The sequence below is a fragment of the Coloeus monedula genome (assembly GCF_965178545.1).
Source record: "Coloeus monedula genome assembly, chromosome: 14".
Taxonomy (NCBI): Eukaryota; Metazoa; Chordata; class Aves; order Passeriformes; family Corvidae; genus Coloeus; species Coloeus monedula.
Window position 1 is genome coordinate 11368908 of NC_138794.1, and position 25562 is coordinate 11394469.

Sequence of the window (25562 nt, forward strand, 5' to 3'; positions counted from 1 at the left end):
TTAAGTCATCATAGAATAGGTTGGATTGGAAGGGACATTAAAGCCCATCCACCCCCTGCCATGGGCAGGGACACCTTCCACTATCCCAGGTTGCCCAAGACCCGTCCGACCTGGCCTTGGACACTTCCAGGGATGGGGCAGCCACAGCTCCTCTGTGCAGCCTGTGCCAAGGCCTCCCCACCGTCACAGGGAAGGATTATTCCCGATATCGCCCCTGATCCGCGGACAGGGCTCGCTCAGGGCAGCAGCGCTGTGAGGGCACAGCTTCCCCCGGCCTCGCTCCCCGCCGTGCGCGTGCGCGCGCTCCCCGCGCATGCGCGCGGCCGGTGCGGGCGGCGCGCGCCGGCGCGGTCCCGGCCGGGCACATCCCGATCCCGGGCAGTGCCCACCGGAGCTCGGAGCTCTCGGAGCGGTGTCTAGGAGTCTCCCGGTCACCTGCCCGCAGCCCGCGGGGGCACCGCAAGACAGGGGAGCTCCCCCCCGAGTTTGCCGCGCCGCAGGAAGTCCCTCGGACCTGTCCGAAGTGGGGCCGCGGCCGCTCCGTCCGCTCCCCTGCGCGCCGTGTGCGGGCGAAGATGCCGAAGAAGAAGCCCGGGCCGATCCAGCTGAACCCCGCTCCGGATGGATCCGCCGTAAACGGGACCAGCTCTGCAGAGTGAGTGGAGCCGGGGGCGGGGGGTGCGGGCCGGCCCGGGCCGAGCGCTGTCCGCGGGGTGCGGTGCTCCCGAGCCCGTCCTGCCCCGCACCCGCCCGGCCCGGCTGCCACAAACATCACAGGCGGGGATTCCCGGGGTACCCCAGGGTGGGAGATACTCAGAGTCTCCTCCGCGGAGTAAGTGGATGGTGCCTTCGGCAATAAACAAACTTCTGTCACATACGCGAGGGAAAAAAAACCTGGTGAAAAAACAGGGGGAAACTTGTATAACTCCTTTCTCATAGTCCGTGATGGTGTCTGCTGGGTTCTTAGCTTATATAATTACCTAGTAATCCCCAATTACATGTTTCCGATGGCATATTTCATAAACGTGTGTGTGTGAGAATTTATGCTGGAACCCGCAGGTTTGCAGAAAAGGTGTTTTGTTTTGTTTTGCCTCGTCCTTGGCTTTAACCCAAACAATCGTTAGTTTAAGTAAATCTGTTCTTCAGTAATTGACATGTTGTGCTGGGTACGGCAGAAACAGCTTCGGAGCTCCTCTGTGTGCAACACAAGCATGACACTGTAAATGTGGGAAGGGCTGAGCTAATCCCGGGGACACTTCTGGGGGAAAAAATACGGAATATTGGATGGTTGCATGTTGCTGATGAAGCCTCTGTTGCACGTTTCTCACGGATGTGGGTGGGCAGGGTGGCCTCAGTCAGGCAGACACAACACCAGCACCTCGAAGTGATGAAATGTTACAGAAGGTTTTCATTTGAGGTTCACGGATCGCTGTTCACACCTTGATTTTTAGACAAAGGTGTTAGGCTGGCTCTTCAGTGAGCCTTGAAACAAAGGTGCATCCTGGAGGAGCACATTCCTGCCCCTGTATGGTCAGTTCGGTCCTCTCTGGGAGATGTAAACTGAGCTGCGATGTGCTGTTGTACCACAGTGACAGAGAGGATGTGAGGCAGGCTTGCAGTGACATGTGCAAGTCTTGGGCTTTAAAGTGCTCTGTATTCATCAGTGCCACATTTTCAGACAGGCTCAGATCTCGTTTAACCACCCAAACATCTAAAAAATAATCAAACAACTGAAACCAGATCAACCACAAAAGAACTGTAACCCCAAAACCAAGTAAATACCTCCCGAAAAATAAAAAATTCAGCATCTAGCAGCTCCAGCTAGTAAACTCTTTTGATGATTAACTGAGAGATGAGCTGTTTAAGAACTGTTCTTTGGCAGAAGTTACTGATTGTATCTAAGCATTATGATATGAATATTACACAGCTTTTGTTCTGGATTGAGAGGGGGAAAATACTGTTTTTTTTAAATTTGCTTGGGTAGCACTTTCCAGTCGATTTTCTCAAGGCAGTTGGGAATATGTTGATTTAGTCTTCAGGGATCTCTTTGCATTTTAGTCTTGTTCTACAGAATAAATCTGATACACCAATCATTTGCTGCTTGTAGTACCTGATGTAAATCACCTTGCTCCCGATATACTCGATATCGTATCTCTTCCCTCAAGAAGTGTCATTAATTTTAAATTGCATTTATGTGTATGGTACTCATTTACTTGTTGGAAGCCTTTGGAGACTCCTGGGAGTGCTGAGTCTTTTTTGCACTGATGAACTGCCTTGCTTCATTTTCTGCACTGTGTGTTGATTTGGCTGGGGTCTGTGTGTGTGTTCCCCAGACTTCTGATGTGTGTCACACACAAGACCTTATGCCCAGCTTTTGCCAGGCTTAGAGGTGTGTAGTATTTTTAAAAGAAGTAGCTTAATGAAAGTAAATTCAGCAACCAGTTGTCCTATATACAGCCAGGATTAATTAATCATGGAAATATCCTCTCATCCTGCTAATTTTAAGCCCTCATTGTGAAAGATTTCAAATAGCAAAGAGCAGTTGCATCATAATTTGGAAATGTTCTTGGAATTAAGTTGAAAACAGTTTTGTTTTTCATTTCCTTAATCTGTAAGGTAGTTTATTTTTCTCCCCTCTCCTGCTCTGGGCTTTTTCCCCCTTTGGTCACTGGCTGAATTCCTCAGTAAGGTGTTTGTGAGGCTGTTGTGCATCGCCAGGCGTTCCAAGTATGCCGTGCGTCCCTGCACTGCCATATTAACACTTTCTAAAGCTCTGAGCCTGCTATCATGGAATTTTGGCTATATGAGGCTCCATTTACTTGTTACATACACAAACCTGTCCTTCTCCAAATGCCTCCCTGCTCTTCAGAGACGGGAAAGCACGGAAGGAGCTCAAATGACTTGGCAAAGCAAAAGGGAAGATTCCAAGCGAGGCGATGAGATTCCTGTCTGTAAGTGCATGAAGGACCCAAGCATCCAGAAGGAAGGAAGTTATTTAGGCCCAAAGGCAATTTTGGCACAAAACCAAACGGATGTGCATGGGCCCTGGGGAATTGTGTGCTGGAATTCCGAGACTTTCTCACTGTCAGAGGGGGAAGGTTCTGTGACTTATTAATGCTTTTAGGAATGAGCACTTCTGATACTGTGACTTCCTGGCAGAAAGGAAGGGGAAAGGGAGGAAATGAAAGAAGGGGCTGGATGATTCAGGGTGTCCTGCTTCACATGTGTGTCTTGTCCTCTGTTTTCATCCTTATTTGGTGGTGGGAACTCATTGACTGAAGCAAGGGAAAGCTTATAGCATGTGGTGTAGGGCTTTAAGAGTATGCAGGAGGCCCAGGTCTCATGTGCATGACTCTTTTATCTTTTTGCCTTTCTTTTTCTCTTTTTTCTCCCTTGTTTTCTTGACAAGGTAGTATAAAAGGGAGTTAGGGCACTTAAAATTAAATACATGTATCCCAAATATTTTAATGAAAATTTCACAATGTTTCTCTCCAACAGTAGATTTTGGTACTTGTAGCAATTACTTAACCACAACATCCTGTACAAATAATTTTTCTCGCGGGCCTTCCCAATCCCTGGCTCTGCCCAGTTGGACAATAGAGACAACTTCTTGAAAGGTTTTCCTGTGCCCTGAGCTTCACTTCTGTTTCTGACACTTCCCGCAGAGTTGCGGTTGCGCGGAGAGGGCTGAACCTTTCTGCTGCTCTGAGCTCTGTGCTGCCTGAGCTCCTCACACTGAAACCAAGATGACACTGGCCAGCTGCGGTCTAATTTCATTCTGCTGCCTTCAGAGCTGCACAGATGTAATTGTGCGAAGCTTCTGCAGAGAAAGGAAAAAAAACCTAACCAAACCTGAATGAAAATTAATAGAAAGAAAACTCTTTTGGCTGAACGATCTGGGATAGTTTAGTGTGTTAATAGCCAAAAGAAACAAGAACAAATCTTCAATTTATGTATTTATGTTTCTTTCAAACTTCTGACTCCCTGTTGCTTTGAATATCTGACGGTTTTCACCCAATCTTTTTTTTTCTCTAAAGCCAGCCCAGCCCCAGAACATGAAGTAGAAAAAAAAGCAGGTTTTGAGATAATGCTGCTTTCTGTATTAGAATAAGTTTTTTGTTCACATGAAAAGAAAGGTACTTCATGAAGTTCTTTAATTGCATCTTTAAAATAAAAAAAAAAAGTCAGAGAGAAGGGTCAAACTAACTGCTCTGAAGCATTACATTTTACCTTGTCTCAGTAAATCAAAACAACTTTCCCAGCTTGGGTGTTAAAACATAAACTTTCCAAAAGTGCCTGGGATTTGATTAAATACAAAAATGGAAACAATTCTTTTTAAAAATTGAGCGCCACTGACTTTTATGTATTTTATGAGTTTTGACATGGTGGGATTGGAGTGTATCTTTTTTTCTTTTCAAAATATAACTGTGTGTCTGTTTTAGCAACAATTTGTGTCTCCCAAATCAAGCCTGAGCTGTGATGTCTGCAAATCTCAGATGTGAAGTGGCAGCTACAATAGGAGGTTTGTGTATAATTAGATAAAACTGTTAGCAAAAAAAGTAGACAACAGAATTTGCATCTTCTCTGAATATGCTGAATAGAAATGGGTCCTTGAGAGGAATTTAAGATGCTGTCCATAGGTTTTTACCACCTTAGGAACTGTATTTTTTTTAAAAAAGAAAGAAAATCTAAAGCAAACTGTGAGTGAAACCAGGTCATCAGGCACAATGTGGTTTTTCGGGGTTTTCTCTTTTTAAAGCCTTAATTGTAGTAAATCTGTGCCTTAGAACTGTTCAAGCCAGAGAGTAATTTTGCAAAAATGGGTGACTGCAAATTCCAGTCATAGGTTGGGTATTAATTCATCAGCCTTTTCTTGTTGTTGCTGTTTATTCTGGTTAAATTGCATTTAAGGAAGTCTCTGAATGGCTGGTGAGACCTCTGAGTGCAACTCCCTATATTTGCTTGGCAAAGAAAAGTTTAGGGATTATGCAGAACTGGTTTGCACTTCAATTTATATTACAGTTTGCAATACACAATTGCTCACTTACTGTATATCCTGCCATTTTCATGTTTTTCAGTATCTTTCTCAAGGGAGCTTCAATTTGGGTTTTTTAGGAGTAGAAGGGCAGGCTGTGTTCCATCAGAGGTATGGGGTTGTGGGACTTTAGGTTTGGGGTTTTGGGCTTTAAGTTTCCATTGTGGACTCTTTCCCAGTGCATCCTATTCCAAGAGGATTTGTCCTCCATGGAGTAGTTTTTTGAATCAGTTTTCTTGGATGCGAGATTAGATAAAAGGAAAGGAAGATTTTCACAGAGTTGTTCACTTTAATGCTTGCAGGGTCATTTCTGCTTTCCTCTGGGGGGGGATTTTTTATTTAGGTTTTTTTTCCCCTTTGGAATTCCTTGGACTTCAGGGGAGCTTTGTGCCTGTGTGTAGTGTTCTGGAAGATTAGACCCTAGAATTTTATGACTGATCTGGTTGGATTGCAGTTGCATTCAATATACATGTAGAATTACTGCAAGCTTGTAAATATTAGGGGGGGGGGAAAAAGATAAAGAGAAACTTTTTTTAAAATCCCCTACTAATGAAGGATTAATAAAGCTTCCAAATACATGTGATATGAGAGAGTGCATTTTAGATTAAAATATATTCATGCATGGCTTTCTCTTTTAATGTGCTTGAGCCTGGCATAGTCCTTCACTGAATTAGAAATGCCATTTTAATGTTACTTAAATATACTAATAGAACACATGATCGGTTATAATAAAATAACGAAAAGGCAGAGCCTGCAGCACCTCATGGACTTCTATTATTTCTGGATACATGTGCTGAAAAAAATTATGACTGAGTGCACACCAGTAGTACAGAAATTAATGTATGGGGCACATTGACCTGTGCAGCTCTTTCTGGTTATAGTCAGCTTTTTGTTGACAATTATGGATGTAGGAAGGATTTTAAGACATTTAATACTGTCTTGTTATGTTCAGTCAGTTTTAAGCATAATGATGGTAATGGAGGAATATTTAGTTTCTAAGATATGTCTTTTTCAAAAAGCTTAAATTGGTTTAGGGGAGTTTAAAAACTGGGTGTAAAAATAAATGTTGCTGAGGAAATGTGAGGAGAATGGGTGGTGAGGGAAGTGCAGCTGTACTCGTGGATCCAGCTGCTTTTCTTGTCCTTTAAACTGAGTCTGCAGCCAGTCACAGAGGTGTGATTTCACAACAGAGCTTGTGCAAGATCCTGCTCCTTCTCCAGAAGTCTCTCCTCTCCTGGCTGTGCTCGTGTCTGCCTGGTGCTGCTGCTCTGGCTGAGAACTCACCCACCAGAGGAGCCCAGAGGAGTTTTCAGAGCTCTCTCCACCAGCATTGGGGTGGCTACACGGTCGGCTTGCCCAGGGAAATAATCCCGCTGAAAATGTGCGGTATTTTCAGTTAATTTGTAAATGGGTTACTTGGGAATGAGTGGCTTGGGGCAGAATGGGACCATCACCTCCCCTGGCAGGAGCCCAGGCCTTGGCAGGATCAAGTGACACAGCACTGGGAGCCTGAGAGGGACTACTGAGAGATGCTGGAATTCAGTAATTACAACAATTTCAGAGTAGCACATCTTTTAATTGAGTAGTCTCAGGTCTCTGTCTCAAGAGGAACAAATCACCTGTGAGACCTTCCGGTGTTATCTCGTAGCCAAAAACAGGGATTGAGACGGTTGGCATGAACCCAACACGTAGTTGAATTATTTACTGGTATAACAACTGTGCTGCTGTTGTTAACCTGGAAAAAGGGGTTTTGCATTAGCACCAACTTAAAAAAAACCAAACATGCAAACTGTGGGGAATTTACATGAGGCAGAAAATACACCAGCCAGTTTATAGTGGATTTTGACTATGTATTTCACTGTATACAGGAGAAACATTCTGAAATGAGCTGAGAAAGGAATTTTCTGTGAGGTCTGATAAACTTTTCCATCTTACTTTTTAGGTAGTTTATTCCCTTTCAGTTACTAAGTTCTAAATTTTCCAGTAAAAAAGCTCCTCCCCCTTTTTGCCTATGTTGCCCTTTTTACAGCTTTATTTGTTCTCCCAGCATTGCCCTGGGGGTTGACTGGACTGTGTAAAGTGTGGAAATTCCACTGCCAGAACACCAGAATGTCTCTTGGAGGAAGCAGTGTGAGCTGGCGAAACTGAATTTTTGGGGATCATGTTCTTTCTTCCAAAGACTTCTTAAATTTTTTTTTTTTTTTTTTTTTTGAGGAAGCAGTGGGTCTCTTTTTCTAAACTAATTTCTAAACTTGTGTTGCTAGAAATTAGTAATCAGATGATTCCTGCTTTGATACATGCTCAGTATTACTCAGACAAAGTCGTGGTTACACTTTGGAACAGAAGTGCAAGGCTTCCTGCCCACGTCAAGGGAACAACTGGGAAAGGCTCATTCAGTGCTCAGCATCTCTTGGCAAACATCTGTCGAGGAGCCTTTGTCATCCTGATTCTTGTCTGAGCAGGAGGAGAGTGCATTCCAGCAGGGAGTTCTGCTGACAGCTGAGGATGGGATCTCCACCTGGATCCAGCCTCCCCACAGGCATCCAGCAGCCGGAAGTATCAAGTGGTGTCCCTGACTGCGGATGCAAAAGGAATAAGGATGGAAGCAGATTATTTTACTTTGCATCCTGAGCACCAGGATGGAGATATTCCAACAGTGTGGGATTCTTTGGATGAACAAGTATCTTCTTAAAAACCTCCTTAAGGGTTTTTAAAGCAAACCCTTGAAACTTCCTGGCAACTCTTCTCCCTTTCTTGCAGGGTTCTGTACAACTCAGCATTGTTCTGTGCTTTTCCAGAACTTTTTTCCGTGTTGGTGGGAAGATGAGTCAGCAGATTGCAGAATGCATTCTTTTGGGAAAAAAATGTTCTCTTTGGATATAGATATGTGACTATTTCTGTATGTATTGGTACAGTCTATTAATATATTAAGTAAAAGTTATTAATTTCTTTTGCTAAATGGCCATGCTGACAAATGTTCAGTGTTATGCAATCCATCCATTTGAAATACAGGCAAACCTTCCATCCCTGGCTTCCTCAGAATCGCAGTTATGGGGGGTTTTGTCTGTTTTTGGACAGTTTTTGGCAGTTTCTTTTCCTGGTCCCTGGTGTAGTAACTGTGGGTCTGGATGGAATTTGTCCTGCTGTGCTCCGGGCTTAGCCCTTGCATGGAGGAGTCTCAATTCTAATCCTGGCCTTTTCACGAGCCTTGTAAACTGATCCTGTAACTTCATCTTTTTTATTGTTGTAGTGTCCCTCAAAGGCTGTGCAGCTACCACATGAGAGAGTTGGGAAGATATTGTTACTGTAATTACTGCATGTGTTCATCCTTTGTTTTTATCATTATATTTAACTTGTACTTTAGAGACATGAAACAATGGAAATGCAGGACTTGGGCAAATATGTGTGTCAGCTGATGTTCAGAATTTATAGTTCTGTGTATCCTCTGTGTTGTGCTTTAAATATCCAGTGAAGAAGTTCATTTTTCTGTCCATAAGGAAGTGTTAATTGCCCTGTGGTTCCTTTATCCTGATGATGTGTAGTGTTGGCTGGGAAAAATCAGTGATGCAGAGACATATGAAAGGGAGATGGAGAGCTTGGATTTCTGGTTCTGAAGGTTTGGCTGTAGAATTTCTTGACTTCAGATTACAAAGTTGATTTAGGGCATATTTTGAATGCAGCTCTACAGTAAGTCCTGAGGAAGCCTCTTAACTCAGAGAAAAACCCCAAACTCCCCCTCTGTGGCATTGTTTAGCCACATAGCTCAATATGCCAAAGGGGTGCCTGAGGCTTGCTGGCAGCTCCTGCTGCCACTCAGGATAAAGGGCTGGAACACGAAGGGATGGCTGGGAACAGCTGCAAAAAATCTGGTGGGAAGAGGCACCCAGAGCATGAATTTGGAATCTCTGTGCCGCTGCTGGCAGCGGAGGCTTCTCTGTCTGGTGAGCTCTGCCTTCAGCTCACATGTGTCAATTGATGTGCTTTGCCTTAGTTGAGAAAAATGCAATGTTTCATGGGATAGTGGTGAGGCTGAAGAGAAGGAGAAGGAGGCTTAAAGCAAAGATTCCCCCCCAACAGCTCAGCCTAGAGGGAGCTTTGGAAGTTCAGCTGTCCTGTTGGTTGGAGACTCAACAGGAGATTTGAAGTTGTGTCACCTGTTTTCTTCTTTAAAACACATGCCTTTCAGCCTTAGAAAAACGAGAATTTACGTTAAATTAGGGTAGCAGGATGCTCTTCTGGACAGAGCAATGGTTTTCTAATAGTTTTGTTTTACATGCCTTTTACTGAGAAATAGATTTTAATTGAATGTCTGCCTCTTACTGGGTATTTTTTTTTTTTCCTGGCAGTATTAAACTTCACTCCATGCCCTGCTATGTTACTGCAGTGTGAAAGTGGATAGTATGTTAGATATTAGGGAAAAATTCCTCCCTGTGAGGGTGGAGAGACCCTGGCACAGGCTGCCCAGAGCAGCTGTGGCTGTCGCTGGATCCCTGGAAGTGTCCAAGGCCAGGTTGGACGGGGCTTGGAGCACCCTGGATAGGGAAAGGTGACCCTGCCCATGGCAGGGGGTGGGACTAGATGAGCTTTAAGAAACCAGTCTGTGATGTTCAGATGATAAATTCGCTTAGAAATCCCACCTAAATACATGGGAAATTTTTAAAGATCCTCTAACATGTTGCAAGGATTGAAAATAAGCAGGGGTTGAAAACCAGTGTATTTTTCCAAACCAGACTCCTTTGCATTTATAGGGAATTTGGATTTTTTTGAGTTGTTGCTCTGACTGCAAGTATTATGAGACTGCACTGGAGTTAGCCCAGACAGACACCTGTACTCTAAGCTGGGAGACTTCTGGAATTACGTTTATCTTCCATGTTATTCTGTGAACTGCTCTCTGTTAAAGGAAAAGTTTAATAAGAATTTGTCTTGTTGCCCGGGTTTGGCAGAGTCACACAACATAGTAGTCTGTCTTCTCAAAACCACAGAATGTCTTCATGTTCCTAATATTTAATTTCAGCTCCCTGATTGAGGTTGTTCATGGAAATTTTGTAGTGAACTGCCTACTTTCTTCTCTAAATTGACAGTTGTGTGGGCTTGGGGAAAGCATTAATGTCACTGTTCTGGAAAACAACCCCCAAGCTTTGTATCCTCATGCGACAGGAGATCTGAAAGTGAAAGTACTTTTTGATGCTTTCACTTATGCTAATTGTTCAGCTTGCAGCACTGATAGTAATGCCTTTGAACAGATATTTGACAAATTACTGGTAAAGACTCTAACTTTTTTTCTTTTCCCCCTGCCACATTTTTTTCTTCTCTCTCTGAACTAGACTTTAGAGTTGAGTAACAGCTTAACTGTAGCCTTTAGGGTTGAGTGTATGATCAACTTAGCACTAACATGAATTTAAAAAAAAGCTCCCAGGGATTTGGAGTACCAGTGTTAATTAAAGACTTATTTTCTGTTTTTTGTTACGCCATTATGTGCTAGTAGACTAAAGGCAGCATTTCTCTTCCTATTACTGCTTCCAAGAGAACAAGTGTGTTCTAAAATGTTAATGCATCTCCTCCAGGAGCACTTTCCTCAGTGCTGAGGTGGCTGTCCACAAAGCCAGGAACTGAGAATCTCCTCATGCCTTCTGTCCATCTTTGTGTGCTGAGCGCTCTCACTCTGCACAATCTGTTACTCTTCCCTGCCCAACCTGCATGTAGGAAATACAGGTTTGCTCATTGTCCCTAACTCACTGCTCTGTCCCTGCAGTGCCCAGCTGTGTGTGATGTGCACATGTTTGCAGTGGTTATAAATCGGGGGGGTTGGATGTTTAAAAAGAAAATCTGAAAAAAAAATCTACAACCAGCCCTTAAAGGAACAGTGTGATGGGCTCAAAAAGTGATCTGGTGATGGGATGGTGTTTGTGACACACCTTGTCTGTCCAGGGATTTGTGGATAAGACCATGTGCATGTCTGGGAAGCAGAGAACAGGATGTTCAGTGCAGCAGTGACTCGAGGTGTTGCTGTACATTTATTTGGGCTTGTTGTGTCCAGCCAGGATTCTTTTACCCAAGCACAAACTTTTGGCCATTGTCAGAAGGTGAGGGACTGGGGGGAGGTGAGAAGTTAAAGATCCCAGATGAGCTTGCCCAGGGTAAGGTGTTCCTGAGTCTGAAAAACTCCCACATCCCCACGGTGTGATTCTCCTTGGAAAACCTTTCTCACCTGCACAACATGGCAGCAGAAGGGCTGAATGTGGCTTCCCCCAGAATCTCAGATGGACAGGGAGAGAGCTGAGGTTTCTCCACACCCATCAGGGGTTGTTGCTTGGGGAAGGTGGGCTGCATTTGTGTGCTCTGAGTTCTCTCTGCGTCCTTTTCAAACTTGGGAGGTTACAGAAGTGCCACGTGGCCAGGGGGATGCTGCACTGTGAGAACACTTCCTTGAGCACAGAAAGGAGGAAGTAATGTGAGTTAACAGGAAAGATCCTCTCTTATCAAATGTGGGTGGAGAGAATTCCTCCTCTAGGGCACTTGGTACCTTGTGCCACCCTTGGAAGAGAGAAACAACCAACCAGCTGTCTCAAAAACTTGCCCTGAACATGTATTTTTTTAAACTTTCCATTTAGCCAGGAAGAGAGAGATCTTGCAATAATTGTGAAGACACTGCACTGTGTGCAGAGGTGTTGTCTGCTGGCTGTGCAGGATATTTATCCTTCCTGCCAGCTGAGTAGGAAGGTGTTTACTGATGGTGTTCCCTGGAATTATGCTGTTTCTTTAACAAATGGAGGAAGCAGCACTGACCTCTCTGTGGCTTCATCCCAGGGATCACCCTGTGGAAGCTGGATCCCATCCCTGGTGCAGTTTAGTATGTGCTTGGCTTTCAAACTGCTGGCAATAAATTAAATGATAACCTATTGCTTTAGAGTAGTGCTTGGCACCGTGGAGCCCTGAGCTGATTTGATGATTTCCTGCTTTGATGGATGCCTGGCAAAGGCGTAGTGCCTTGACAGTGAAAAACACAACTCCAAGACTGCAGCAGGTAATGGTGATGAATTTTAATAGGAATCTTTGTCTCTGAATAAAAGTTTTATGTAAGATTAAGTAACTACTAGTGCTCCTGGAGACTTTAGCTGCCAAAGTTCCTTAACATTTTCATGGTGCCTGGTGATGAAGTGTCTGAAGTATTCCCTCTTCTGTGTTCTGTATGTGCTGGTTTCATTCAATTTGTAAAACTTCCTGTGTAATGATTTACTTTTCCACCTGTTTCTCTGTGCTTTGCAGCTTGCTGTGATGCTTTTATCTGGGGAGGGTCCAGGTAACAGTCTCAGTTACCAATGAGGGGAGTGTTCTTACAGTAGTTGGAGTTAAAAACTGAAGCTACCAAAGTCCTGCCTCCTGGAAATGCTCAGAGTAGTTTACCACCACCAGTTTTGATGACAAAAATACTCTTATTTACCTATTTGCATTTTTAATTGATTAATGTCTGGTCCTTCAAGCAAAGGACCAGAATGAAATAAATCAGTTCTTTCCTGATGCCTGATATTCAGTTACCATAAAACTAATTATAGTTCTGTTCTTATCATAAAACTAACTGCAGATGTTGGTAGTTACATTCTGAATAGTGATTCTGACAATTTATTGGGTTCATATCTTTCAGATTAATTCACTTTACAGTTAGGGAATTGGTCCTGAAAATCTGAGAACTTTATTGCTCGTCACTGCAAGTAATGAAGGTTTTACCATTAGAACTTAGAATGATCTGGTGATTTTTACTGGTGGTCACAGTCAGTGGAGAAACCTGAGGTGCTGAAATTCATGAGATCAATACTTTCCCATCTGTGAGAGCCTTTGGAATCTCTTGACTTGTATTCAAGCAGGAACCCAAGCAATAATTCATAGTTTCAAGCAAGGAAATGCCTATTTTAAGTGAATGCCAAGTTTATTTAGGTTGAAACAGGCAACTTATTAAAAAAAACTTCATCCAGACAAACATTAGACTAAATAGATGTGATAAATGCTATCCTAGCAATTTTTTTGTTCCTAAAGCATCAGCATGACAGTTGTTTGTTCCATCACACCAGCATTCTGTCTGCTCCAAGTCATGTGCTCAAGCATCTCTGTGTTGTCTCCAAAGCCAAAAACCCCCTTCTGCCTGAGAAAAAAACTGAATAATTGTTTTCTTCAAAGCACAGCAAGGAAAGCCTTGTTGCATCCTTTTTCTGTGTCTCTTTTTTTTTGTTTGTTTTGGTTTTTTTTCCAAATGGACAGCCCTGCCTTATTCAGCAATCCTTAAAATGACAGCAAGTTTCTTCTCAAAACTTGTAAATTATAATGAAGGCATGAGTTCTGTCTTCTCACAACAGTGATTTTCCAGGGTAGAACATGGAGTTTGTGTCCAGCATTCATTGCTCTGGATTTTATTGTAGGAAAGTAAGGGGTGCTTAACTTTGGTTCAGTTTTTCTCTTGTGATCACAGTGTAAGAAGAGCTGGTTCAGGCATGTTCTAGGAAAGACACACCTCACTTTGACTAAAGGCTGGGATTTGTTTGCTTCACTGGGTGCATTTGAGGGGGAAAAATAATCCGGTGATTAATTATTCAGTTTTGAATTTCTGAATTTCAAAAATTATGTTTCTTTCTTAACGATTAGTCTTTAAAACAGGGTCAGTAAAACAGATTAACTTGGATGCCATGCTTATGGGGATTCTTTAGTGGGGATACTCCAGGATTATTGGTGTGTGATTATACAGGTATAAAATATGGTATGAGGACAGAAATAATGCTTCTCTTTAAAAGAGAGTATAAAAATCATTTCATTTGGGTGCAGATACTTCATTTTTAAGCTAAGATAGAGACAGCTGTGGTAGTATGACTGCAGCACAGTAAGTACATCAGAATTTCCTCTGTCAGACTGCTGAGGATTGGAGCAGCTTTGCCAAATTGCATTTGCTCAGGGTGAGAGTTTTGTGGAACTTGCTCACCAGTGTGCCCTGGTCATCTTATGCTTGGAGTGATAAATGTCACATTAACTCACTGAGCAGAACTTTCCATCAAAGGTCTCATTCTCTTTCCTCTGTTTTGCTCAATCACTTCCTAAGTGAGTGTGGCAATGACATCCTGTCCCTTGGATTTGCACTGAGTAACGGAGTCGGAGCGGCGGCGCTTAAACCTTTCCCGGGATTGTGGAGTAAGGAAGAGCTGGGAATATTTTGTTTTCATAAAATAATTGCCTCAGTTGAACCTTGCACACGGTCCAGCCAAGGTTGTTTCCCTGCCTGGGAGTGCAGGCTCTCTAATGAGTGAGTTGAGGGGTTTTTATCCCATCACTCTGTCTTTCAGCTGAGTTTGTGGCTTGTTTGTCATTGTTTCTTGGAGCATCAGCCTCACATCCTCTCTGCTGACCAGCTCCTCACTGGGTGTGAGGATGTCCCTTTGTACAACATATTTTCAAAGTGAACATTTTACAAAGTGATGAATAGGAATAGTTTTGATTACTGGTGAAATTTAATTAATTTTTTAATGGAAAGTAGTTCCATTCTTCATACTTCCTGAAGAAATAGATTCTTTTCCTCAAATTCTTCATCCTAGCAACACTATTGCCTGGGAACATTGCATTATATTTGGCAAAGCAAAACAGGTATTTGCTGTTAAATATTTACTCTTGCAGCAACGTATAGTTGCAGTTGGAAGCAGGAAATTTTAAAGGAGCTTTTAAGTTGTCATATTGGAATGAAGTGTTTCCATAGGAACTGAAGTTATTAAAATGTTCCCGGAAAACTGAACTTGTGTCTGTAGTTCCAAACTTAACTACTGTATAAAGTTTTGTTTTTCTATTTTTTGTTGCTTAAAGATGTTAAGACGAGGTTTCCAGAAGATGTGTCCTTAAACAAAATTAAAAATAAGCTTAAAACCTTTGGGCCAAAGACTTATATTTCCAGTGACTGTATTTTGAATGTGTGTTTGGCTGGGCTTGATGACTTTGAAGTGATACCAAAATAAGAAACTTCTGAATGAATTATTGGTTATACAGTTATGTGAAAATCAGTCAATAAAACATTTAGGCAAACTCTGTAGGAAATTACAACACAACCTTGAAAACACACAACTAAAAATAGCGTGGAGTGCTGTGCTGTGATTCAGGAACTCTCTCTGACCAGAAATGCAGAGTCATTAAGCCACTCCTGGAGGTGGTGAAACTCAACATGCGTGGATTTGGGCAAGACCTCACGGATGGGGAAGCTGGGTATCATGTGTTTGCCATTGTTTTATCTGAAATAAAACACAGTTTACTTAAATCAGAGTTGCAGTGACACATCTCATGGGGGTGACTGTGCAGGCTGGGTCCTTCTAAATAACGTGTGCAGGTGCAAAAATGGAGTGATTTAACTCTAACCTCTGTTCCCTCACTCTTCCTCTCACAGCACTGCTCAATGCTGCTCTTCTTTCTTGTGCAGGACAAATTTGGAAGCGCTTCAGAAGAAGCTGGAAGAGCTGGAGCTGGATGAGCAGCAGCGAAAGCGCCTGGAAGCATTCCTCACCCAGAAGCAGAAAGTTGGAGAGCTGAAGGATGATGACTTTGAGAAGATCAGTGAGCTGGGAGCAGGGAACGGTGGTGTGGTCTTCAAAGTGTCTCACAAACCCTCCGGCCTCATAATGGCAAGAAAGGTGAGGGGCTCAAAAAGAGCAGCTGGGGGATTGTGTTTATTAAGGACATTGTCTCTGAAATACAGTGACTTTATTTAGAGAAATAATTGGTGTTGGTACACAAAAATTACTATTTAATGCAAACTTTCAGAGAAGAGGATGTGTTTCCAAATGTAGGAAAGGCTGCACTTCCTTATCCTACGTAAGCTTCCTAGTTTTTCAGAAATAGTGTCACACTTGTTAGTAATGAAAGGATGGGCATTTGTTCCTCCCTTTTCCCTCTCGCTGAGGAGTAGAAGGCCTAAAAGAAGTTACTGGAAGTTAGGGAAAAGTGGCAATATTCTGTGCTCTGGGCAATAAGTTTAGATGAATGGAAAAGGTATCACCTGTCCTAAGAGCTTCCTTCACGCAGGCACAGACCAGAAAAGGGCCTCTGGATGAGAGTGGAGAAGAAAAGAACTCAAAGAAATGGGAATGAGGGAATGCATTGGAGTTCAGTGACATCTCCTGTTCTGTAATTGCATCCTGGGGTGCAGTTTCTGTGCAGGAGGGGATTGTCCTTCTGTGAGAGTATTTTTCATGCTTTACAACCTGGGGCAGTTGTGACCTAGTTTGCAAGAGAACTGAGATTTTTTTTTGACTGAAATAGCTTGATGTTTTAATTCTCATTTTGTTTACATGAGAGGCTTTCACTTCCTCTCAGTATCCTGGGAACAGAACACTCATCCCAGGTCCCATGGTTTTACTACACTGGGTGCTTCCATTTTTTTTGATTGAGAAGTTGGAGATTTAAGATATTTCTTTTTAAGAAGAGGACAGTGTTATCTTCAGCAAAACTAAAGGAAAATGTGCATGTGCTGACTAAGAATAAACTATGCTCAGGACACTGGCAGTTTGGGGAGAAGCAAAGGAAAACGCCCAATTCTGAGGTGTGAGAGTTAAAAAATGCACAAATCACTGAGGTTTTCTTGAACTAAATCAATCTAATTGATTTTTTGTTTTTCACCTACTATGGGTTTAACCGGAAATTTTGCCCAATTCGTTAATATTTGATGTAACTGAGATGTTTGCTGAATTGCAATTTTTCTTTCATCTATTAACTGAAATTCTCTTTCCATAATCTTTCCTTTCACAAGAGAAATACACTTGTATTGTATGGGATAAACAGTCTAGTGGGGAAAAAGCACTGGGGAGTTTTTAATTGGAGGTTCAGCTCATTCCTTCCACTAATGCTTTACAAACACCTGTACAGATATTTTTCAGCAGCTGCCTCTGAGTCAGTGCACCTTTGACACATTTCCCTAAGGAAATGTGCTGAAACAAAAAGTTTCTGCTGGAGAAGGATTTTGTGGAAAGAGGATGAAATTCCTGCCTTTTCATGGGTGCTGTGTTTTAGTGTTTTGCCTTGGCCACTAAGAAAACAAGGATGGATTATTTTACAGCTAAATTGTAGAATAATTCAGGTTGGAAGGGGCCTCTGGAGGTCCTGAGATGCTCAAAGCAGAGTCAGCTCTGAGATCAGAGCAGGCTCAGGGCCTGCCAGGTATTGAAAACCTCTCTGAATGGCACAAGTAAATCCTGAAGAGTGGCTTCTTTTGCAGTTAATCCACCTGGAGATCAAGCCAGCCATCCGCAACCAGATCATCCGGGAGCTGCAGGTGCTGCACGAGTGCAACTCCCCCTACATCGTGGGCTTCTATGGAGCCTTCTACAGCGACGGGGAGATCTCCATCTGCATGGAGCACATGGTGAGTGCTCAGAAATGGCATATTTACTGGGGACTATTCACTGAGCCTTCCTGCAAGCCCTCAGTGCCACCAGCACTGCAGTTGGCAAAGTTCACTGCTCGACTAAAGATGTGGTTTGGATTTACTCTGCAAATCTGAGGTTGGGATTGATAGGAGCTGTTTTATCGCCTTCTCCAGTGTCTGCCCTGTACAAATGTGGCCTCCCAATTGCTTCTCTTTCATCCTTTTGCTGTATTTCAAAATATTTACCCAATCCTGCTACTTAAACACTTGTTCTGATTGGGGTTCAGCTTTGTTTTTTCTGCAGAATGGACCAGATCACTCTGATACTGCAGCTCTGCAGATTCTACTTTTTTCTTATTTATATGAATCCATGTTTTGTCCCTTTTCCAAGTTTTACGGAAAATGCAAACATGAAGAATAGTGAACAAGCCCAGAGGGATCTTACACAACTTTTTTAATGCCAAAAAATATTTTTAGCTGTGTTTCATTTTAATACAAAGTACACATTCTTCTCGACATCTGTTTGCTTTTCTCCAGCCATATGGACTCAAAACATGAAAAGTAAATTTTCTGTCATTAAAGGACAGTCAAATTTGTTTCCTCACTTGGTAGAGGTTTTTAACAATATGAAACACAATACAGCTGAAAACCTCTTTATTTTTTCCCTGCGAAGAACTGTTTCTTTGGAGAGAAGCTGTATTTTTTTCTGGAAAGTGCATGTGATTGTTTTAATGCTTCTCTGGTCCCTCAGAATTTTTAGAAGGAATCGATGGTTGCTTAGGAACGAGCGCTCACGATCCGGGTTTCAGGCATGTGAGAGCCAAAGGGAAGGTGTGCATCCCCCAAAATACAAATTCCTGCTGGGAATTTGAAAGTTAAGCTCTCAAAATTGAAGGGAAGAGTGAAAAATAGGAAAGTAGGTGTTAAAAAGCACTGTCTGGGCATTGTTTGAGATTATATTAAATGTCACAGATGTGCACAGCTGCAGTTGCTAAAGGAGCTTGTGTGTTATCACATTCTAGAGAGAGATGGTGGTCCAGGAGATCATATGGAGAAATAAAAGGCCTAAGGAGCCTCAATTTATTTGTCAATGAGAAAATCACCAGCAGCAGTCAGGGTTTGGAGGTTCCTAAGCAGGGAATAATGTATCTGACAGGAATATTATGTCTGACAGCAAATGTTTTCAATTTAAGAGAAGGCAGGATGAAATCTGGTGGCTCAGTGCTGAATCTGGTCCAAGCCAGACTGGATACAGTGTTTCACACATAGAACAACTGATCAATAAGTTATGAAATCAGAAGAGAGGTGGATTATTTAAATTATAGTCTTAATTTATCATTAAGCTTAATGCGGATCATTGGTAGTTTTTGATCTCCTTTTGGATAAAAGATTAGATGAAAGTCTCCATTGTGGTCTTTTTTCTTCAGTTGTTACCACTCAGAAATCTTATTTTTAGCAGTGCGTTACAAAACCTAAGTAGGATTATGAACAAAAAGTTGGAGGTGGAACAGGAATGGAACTTGAGTGTTTGATATTTTTAGGTACCTAAATTCAAGATCTATGCCTAACTTTGCTTAGCAGCAGGTATTTAACAGGCAAAAGGACTGGAGGCAGCTCCTGCAAGACACTGAAGGCTGCAGCCAACACGAGGCAGCTGAATTGTGTTCAGCCTTGTCTAGGATCAAGGCTGGTCCTCAGGGAAGGGAAAAAAAGTGTTTTTTTCTGTACAAAATTATGGTTAATTTACCAGTGTCTCAGCAGAGACAGCTGTCTAGAAATGCAGACTGGTTTTACAGGAGATTTCTGGACTTTTTTTTTTTCTGCTGGTGTATTTTTAATCAAGTTTGGAGTATGTGGGTGTGTTTTTTACAAAAATACATGATCAAATAAGTATTTATATACTTCCCTTCTCATAAGAGTTACAGATTTTAGTCCTCAAATAATAAACCTTTGTGTTCCAGTTTTTTTACTTTCACCATGTGTAAATGTTGATGAAAACTTCCAAAGTGGAGGTTAAGGCAGAAGGCAATTAATTACACCAGTTGGCTTTTTATGTCAAAAAAATATTAATAACTGTGAGTGATCCAGTGCTGATCCAGACAATCGGGTATGGTTTTAAATTTGAAAAATAACTTTTCAGTTTCTTCTTTGGTTGTATATTCTCTGCTCCAGAGAATCTAGACCTTATGCACAAGTCTATTGTTGAATCAGTTGCTAAAAATAAACAGCATTTTTCCCAGTTTTCATTTTGAAAAGCTCTTAGCAACAGTGGGATATATTTGCCTTTGCTGGGGGTGTGTGTGCATGCAGGCAGTTTATTTAATCTAATAAACAAGGTCATGGCTTACCAGGGAACCTTAAAAACATTTCTCCCTATTTTGGTTCTTTCTGTGCCAAACCAACCTTCCATCCTTGGAAGAGTCACCCTGGACCTGCAGAACTGACAGAGGCACCTTCTCCTGTGTGTAGGATCTGCTCTGGGAGAGGAGTGGAACAGGGATCTGGGTTCTCTTGTGATCATGGGGTGCCACTGGCACAGGTGCTCAGAGCAGCTGTGGCTGCCCCTGGATCCCTGGAAGTGTCCAAGACCAGGTTGGACGGGGCTTGGAGCACCCTGAGCTAGTGGAAGGTGTCCCTGTCCATGGCAGGGGGTGGAAGGAGCTGACTTAAAGGTCCCTTCCAACCCCATCATTCTGGGATTTTCAAGCAGAAAACTCTGTCTTTTCCAGTATGATGAGTTTTCAGCCCCATAATCAGGATCGATAAAGTCGTTTCTTTCTGTCTTTGGAGGAGGAGGATTATCATGGATGACTGTGACAAGAAAAAAATGCATTGGACTGAAAATTACAGAAACCTGTGAAATCCTTCCTTCTTGCTTGTCACTGTTTGTGGACTGTGCTTCCTTAAGGAGATCCAAACCATGGAAATGCTGCTCTGGAAGAGCATTGTGTGCAATGTTTATTTGAGTGGATGTTGTTAGTGGCTAAATGTTTGTTTAAAATAAACATAAACCTGACTGATTCCTCCTGAGGAGCAATTTATTTGTTTCAGATTTGCACTACAACAGTGTTAAAGCAGACATGAAAAGCAACTTTGTTTTTTGTGGGTTTTTTTTAAAAACAAATTTAGGCTTCAGTTTACAGCCCTGTTTGAAATATTTTAGAGCAATTTGATTCAAGTTCAACTATTCAAATATTTCTTATTAGGATGGCGGCTCCTTGGATCAAGTGCTGAAAAAGGCTGGGAGAATTCCAGAGCAGATCCTGGGCAAAGTTAGCATTGCGGTGAGTGGGTCCATGGGAATGGGCACCTCTGGGGCTTGGTGGGGCAGTGCCACATCCAGGACTGAGGGATGAGGGAGAAGGGAATATTCCCAGATTTTGCAGTCAGTTGCTTTCTCTTCTAAAGCATCTTTGTACGTGGTAACTGTGGGCACTGGAATGAGTAACACATTCTGGTGTGTGTGCTTGGAGTTGCTGCTTTTGGATCAGTTGATGCTTCTGGATAAGAGCTGAATTAACACTTCCTTATTTTTCAATATTACCTTTTCGTCTCCATTCTGCAAAAAGCTCTGTATGCAGAACTTCCAGGAAGGGCTTGGATGACTTTGTTTTTCTGAGGCGGAGGTATAAATTAAAACTCGGTGTTGATTGGCAGTGATTACATTTTGGGATTTCTGTTCAGCTGCTTTCAGATGGAATTCTTGTACAGACAAAACATTCAACTCTCTCTTCTGCTTCCTAAATTAATTTCTTTTTCATTTGTCTCTAGGTGATAAAAGGACTCACATATCTGAGAGAAAAGCATAAAATAATGCACAGAGGTGAGATAAAAGTTTGTGTTGTAACTTTTCTTGAATATAATTTTTATTCACATTAAAATACCTCTTTTTCTCTATGATTGGTTCATCATGGTTCCATATGCCTTTGGTTCAAAGGGTTTTTCTTGGGCAGTGTAAGGCAAACTTTCTGTTTTAAATCTAAAGCTCTTACCATGACTATCAGGTATCTTCAACTTCTGTCTTCCTGCAGCTTATCTGGGTTTATAATCCATGCTTGAACCTGCTGTTCTTGCATTATATGTGCACACAGAACTTGTCTGTGTTTGAGACTGATTGCAGTTGAAATCTCTGATGTAGATTTCATTTGACTGTTCAACAGTCATGGCCATTAAAACTTTTTCAAGAAAGTCACTATTTTTCCCATCTGTCTTACATTCACATGCTGTTTATTGACATTTGTCATGCAGAACTGCATCGTTTTTATACTTTAAAACAATTTAAAAACCACGGTGAAGCTGTGTAAAATGGGAGTGTTGCTTCTCCTGGGTCTTTAGTTATTTTAGAATAAATGTATTGGATTATTTTCTGATTTTAGTTGCCCTTTTTAAAATCCAGCTCTTCCATTAAACTGTTGCATGTTCCGTTAAAGAAAAAGGACCCTTGGTACAGTAATAAATCCATTATTGCTGCTGTGGATGTGATGTGAAGGTGGAGCTGGAGCAGTCCATATTCCTGTGTGGCTGGTGGAGCAGTGGTGGTGCCCTGTGTGCAGCCCACAGCAGCTGCTGGAGGAGCTTTGGACCGTAGGAGAATGTTCAGACATTAATATGTGTCTTGAGTTTACATTTGTTGCCCAGACCAAAAAGAGGAATTAGCAATCCCAGCTTGCACAAGCTGTTGTAGGATCACCTACAACATGAACTTGTGTTTATCACACATTTCTGGCTTGTGGTTTTTTTAAACAAATATAGCTCTCTTGTGGAGCAAGGGGGCTGGAGGGAGACTCTTAAAACATTTCTGGTGATAGTTGCAAAGTCATTTGTCTCTGTTCAGAGCATAAGGACTCCAGGGAAAGAGATCACCTTATTTTAGGGCGTCCTGGAAGAGTAACTGCTGCATCTTCTTGTTCTCAAGTCAGCCACAGCAGTGGGTTGTTACTACGTTGGTTGCTTGGTGGGTTTTTTTTAGGTTGTTCTTGCTCAGCTGAGACAGCAGTTTTCATTTATTTATTTTCAGTTTTACAGTCTGTAAATCTGATAAATCCAAAATGAAGCCCTCCTGATCTCATTTAAGTGCAGTTAACCTCACAGTATTTGCTACATCAGAGACTGCACTTCAGGTTCATGGACCAAGAAAAGTTCCTTCTCCCCATTGCTTCCAGTTTTACTGGATTGCCCTGCATTGTAAAATTGCATGTTCCCATTGTGGTTTTTATTTTTCAGCTCAGTTTCCATCCTGTGTGCTCTGACAGCAGCAAGAATTCATGACCTTGTGCACTTCTTGCAGGAGCTGTTCTGTGATCACATCACATCTGTGATGTCTGATAAAGAGGGAGCCAAAGTGATGTTTTGGGAGTTGATCATGGCCAGTGCTGGCAGCTAAAAGGAAAACCAGTCAGAACAGGGACTGGTTTTCCCATCTCTGGCCATCATGAGCCAAACTTGCAGCTCCTGTCCTCGATGCTGTCCACGGGTCTGTCTGTGCCACAGACTTCGTGCATTATTTGGACACCCCTTATGAAGGTTGGAGTGCAGGTGAAGCTGCTTCTGGCAGTTTTCCCAAACTGCCTCTTCCTTGAATCCCAGCTGAAATAAACAGTGCTGGTAAAAGCACTTTTCTCTTCCTGTAACTGTGTCAGCATTATTTTATACACAGCTCTGATAATTGGAGATTTCTGTGCTTTGCTTTCTCTAGCCCCTGTGGTTTGCTGTAGCACTGCACTGACAAGGTGTGAACAACATCTCACATGGCCTGTTTGTTCTCACTCATCCATCCCTGGGGAAAATGTGTGCACTTGGTGGGCTTGTTTTCAGTAGGATTTATAGGAGTTGTGTTGTGGGGAGAGTGGGTGACTTAAAAATGAAGAGACATCACTGTTAAACATGAGAACATAGCAACAAAGGGCCAAAAAATCTGTTCTTAAATCTAAAGACAGCAAGGCTTGTGAGAACTCATTTGCAGGAAGGAATTTATTCCATTGCTGTGTTTTATTACCTGTGTGGCAGTATCAGCAACTTTGGAATATTGAGCTTAAACTGTTTTCGTGCACAGGTGTGTCCTGGACTAATTCTGGGGAAAAGTGTTCATTTGTCATTCCAGACAGCTCCAGAAATAAATTATTGGGGCTTACTAGAGCAGGAATGGAAAATACAGTCCTTTTATAGAGGAAAATACAGTCCTTTTACTGCTCTTCTGGAGCTGGGTTCTGGTCCTCTCTGAACAGACAGGAATGAAATCATGAAACCTCTGGAAGATAAACTGGTGGGATACAAGGCACAGGAAAGGAAGGGGCAAGGAGCATCACTGTGCTAGACATTCTAATAATATCTTCTGTTAAATAAAGACATCTCTGGTCCGGTCTGAAGCTTAATCCTCTCTGGAAAGTCTCTCTTTGCATAGAAGCTGCTTTGTAAGGTTTTGAGCCCCAGCTGGAGGCAGCAGCCCCAGGGCAGGCGGTGCCACCCAGCAGGGAAGTGTCAGTGGTCTGTTCCAGGGTGGCAGTTCCAGAGGATTCTCATGAGATCCTGCTTTGGGAAATGGGAATTGACTGGAAGATCTCAATAATGTGCTGCAAGACACGTCTCTGGTGTATGTCCTCACATCTGACTACTCAGTAACTGGTGCAGAGTGAATTTTGGTCTGAAGGTGTCATGGCAACATCCAGGGCCACCTTTCAGAATGAACTTGTGGGGCAGAGCAGAGGAGGGAACCTCTGACAGAGATTATCAAGTGTTCTGGAAACTTCTCTGTATTGCCACTCCCTTTGCAGTGTCATATATCCATCCCCCTGGCAAAGGACTTCTCTATAATTCTCTTCCTGGCTTGTCTGGGGTGGTGTATAAAATACCTTCCACTTTCTTTAAAACAGAAACACTTACATAACACACTTTGTGTTCCTTTTGTCTGTTCCTTGCAAGTTCCAGCATACATTTTGCAGGATGTCTTGGCATTCCTGTTCCTCTGGCAATACAAATCTCTGGTTTCCAGAGAAACTGCTGAAGTGTTCAGAGGCTCTGGAGTGAAAATAGAATAGGTGCTACATTTAGAGGGGTGGAAAGGCAGCAGCCTTCCAAACATCACTATGATCACATGGGGTGCCTTGTGTGGAAAATGAAAATACTCCAGGGAAGAGAAGCTTTGTGCAGAAATCCAGTGAGGAGGCGTGGTTGCTGTGCTGGTCTGAGAGGTGCAATGTGGCATTGCCACCTGCAAAAACACTGAAGGGAAAAGTGAAGCCTTCGAAAGACCAGGGGGATTCTAAAACTTTAAGATGCTCATAAAGAAAACTTTGTTTGGGGCACTGACAGTGGAATGGTAACGATTTTTTCTTTGCCATTTAATTATGAAGTATGAATGAACTCTAGACACTAAAGTGAGGATTTACATCTTTGTTCTGAGTTGAATTTTTAGCTGTGCATTGATGAGCAGCATAAATCTGGGTATCTGTGATTTGTTCAGGCTCTGCTGTGCTTCCAGTGTATTTTGCAAACACTGTTTTTGCCACCTTGCTTTTGCACAGAGCTTTGGGTGCAGATTCCTGTGCAGGTGGGAATCTCTAATCTCTGCTCCCTGCTTCCCTGCTCCAGCTGCTTTGGGTTTGAGTTTGGTTGTTTTTTAGCTCCTGCTGGCATTTTAAACTGGTAGGTCAAGCTCCCAGACTGGATTCTTCCTTTCCACAGTGGAGTGTACCTGTGGTGAGGTCTCTCAGCAAGAAGGAGACAGAGCTTGCAGAATGTCCAGCTGTGTGCCCAGCAGCCCTGATCCTCTCCTAGGAGTGGGGAATTGAAAACAGCACATGCAAAATACCTGCCTGGATTTTTTGTACACAGATCAGCCAGGACACTGCTCCCGGTGTGCCTGAACAGTTTCAGTTTCCTGGAAGGGGATTTCAGGGACAAGAAAATGGAGCCACAATTTCCAAAAGTAGATAATTATCCAAACTTTGTGTTATTCCTCAAAAGGGAGCTGGAGGAGGAACAGCTGAAATACAGTTTTGTTTTATTTTGCCCTCCCCATGGACCTTGTTCAGTGAGGTGTAAACGTCCTGCATGGAGATCTTTCTCCAGTGGGGAGAAGTCACATCAGTGTCCTCTTCCCAGGGACATCTCCTGGGCATCCCAATCAAAGGGCAGCTCTTGGAATATATC

At 42.6% G+C, this 25562-nt stretch overlaps 1 protein-coding gene across 1 annotated transcript in view; it reads left to right on the forward strand.

Annotated features, from left to right (window-relative positions):
* Positions 1-348: 348 nt before the first annotated feature.
* Positions 349-25562, forward strand: part of MAP2K1 (mitogen-activated protein kinase kinase 1) — a 33298-nt gene continuing 8084 nt past the window's right edge. The window contains exons 1-5 of the mRNA XM_082290706.1: positions 349-655; positions 15474-15684; positions 17265-17411; positions 20621-20698; positions 21186-21237. Coding sequence (XP_082146832.1) covers positions 576-655; positions 15474-15684; positions 17265-17411; positions 20621-20698; positions 21186-21237 — 568 coding nt within the window. The 5' untranslated portion in view covers positions 349-575. The remainder of the gene's footprint in view (positions 656-15473; positions 15685-17264; positions 17412-20620; positions 20699-21185; positions 21238-25562) is intronic.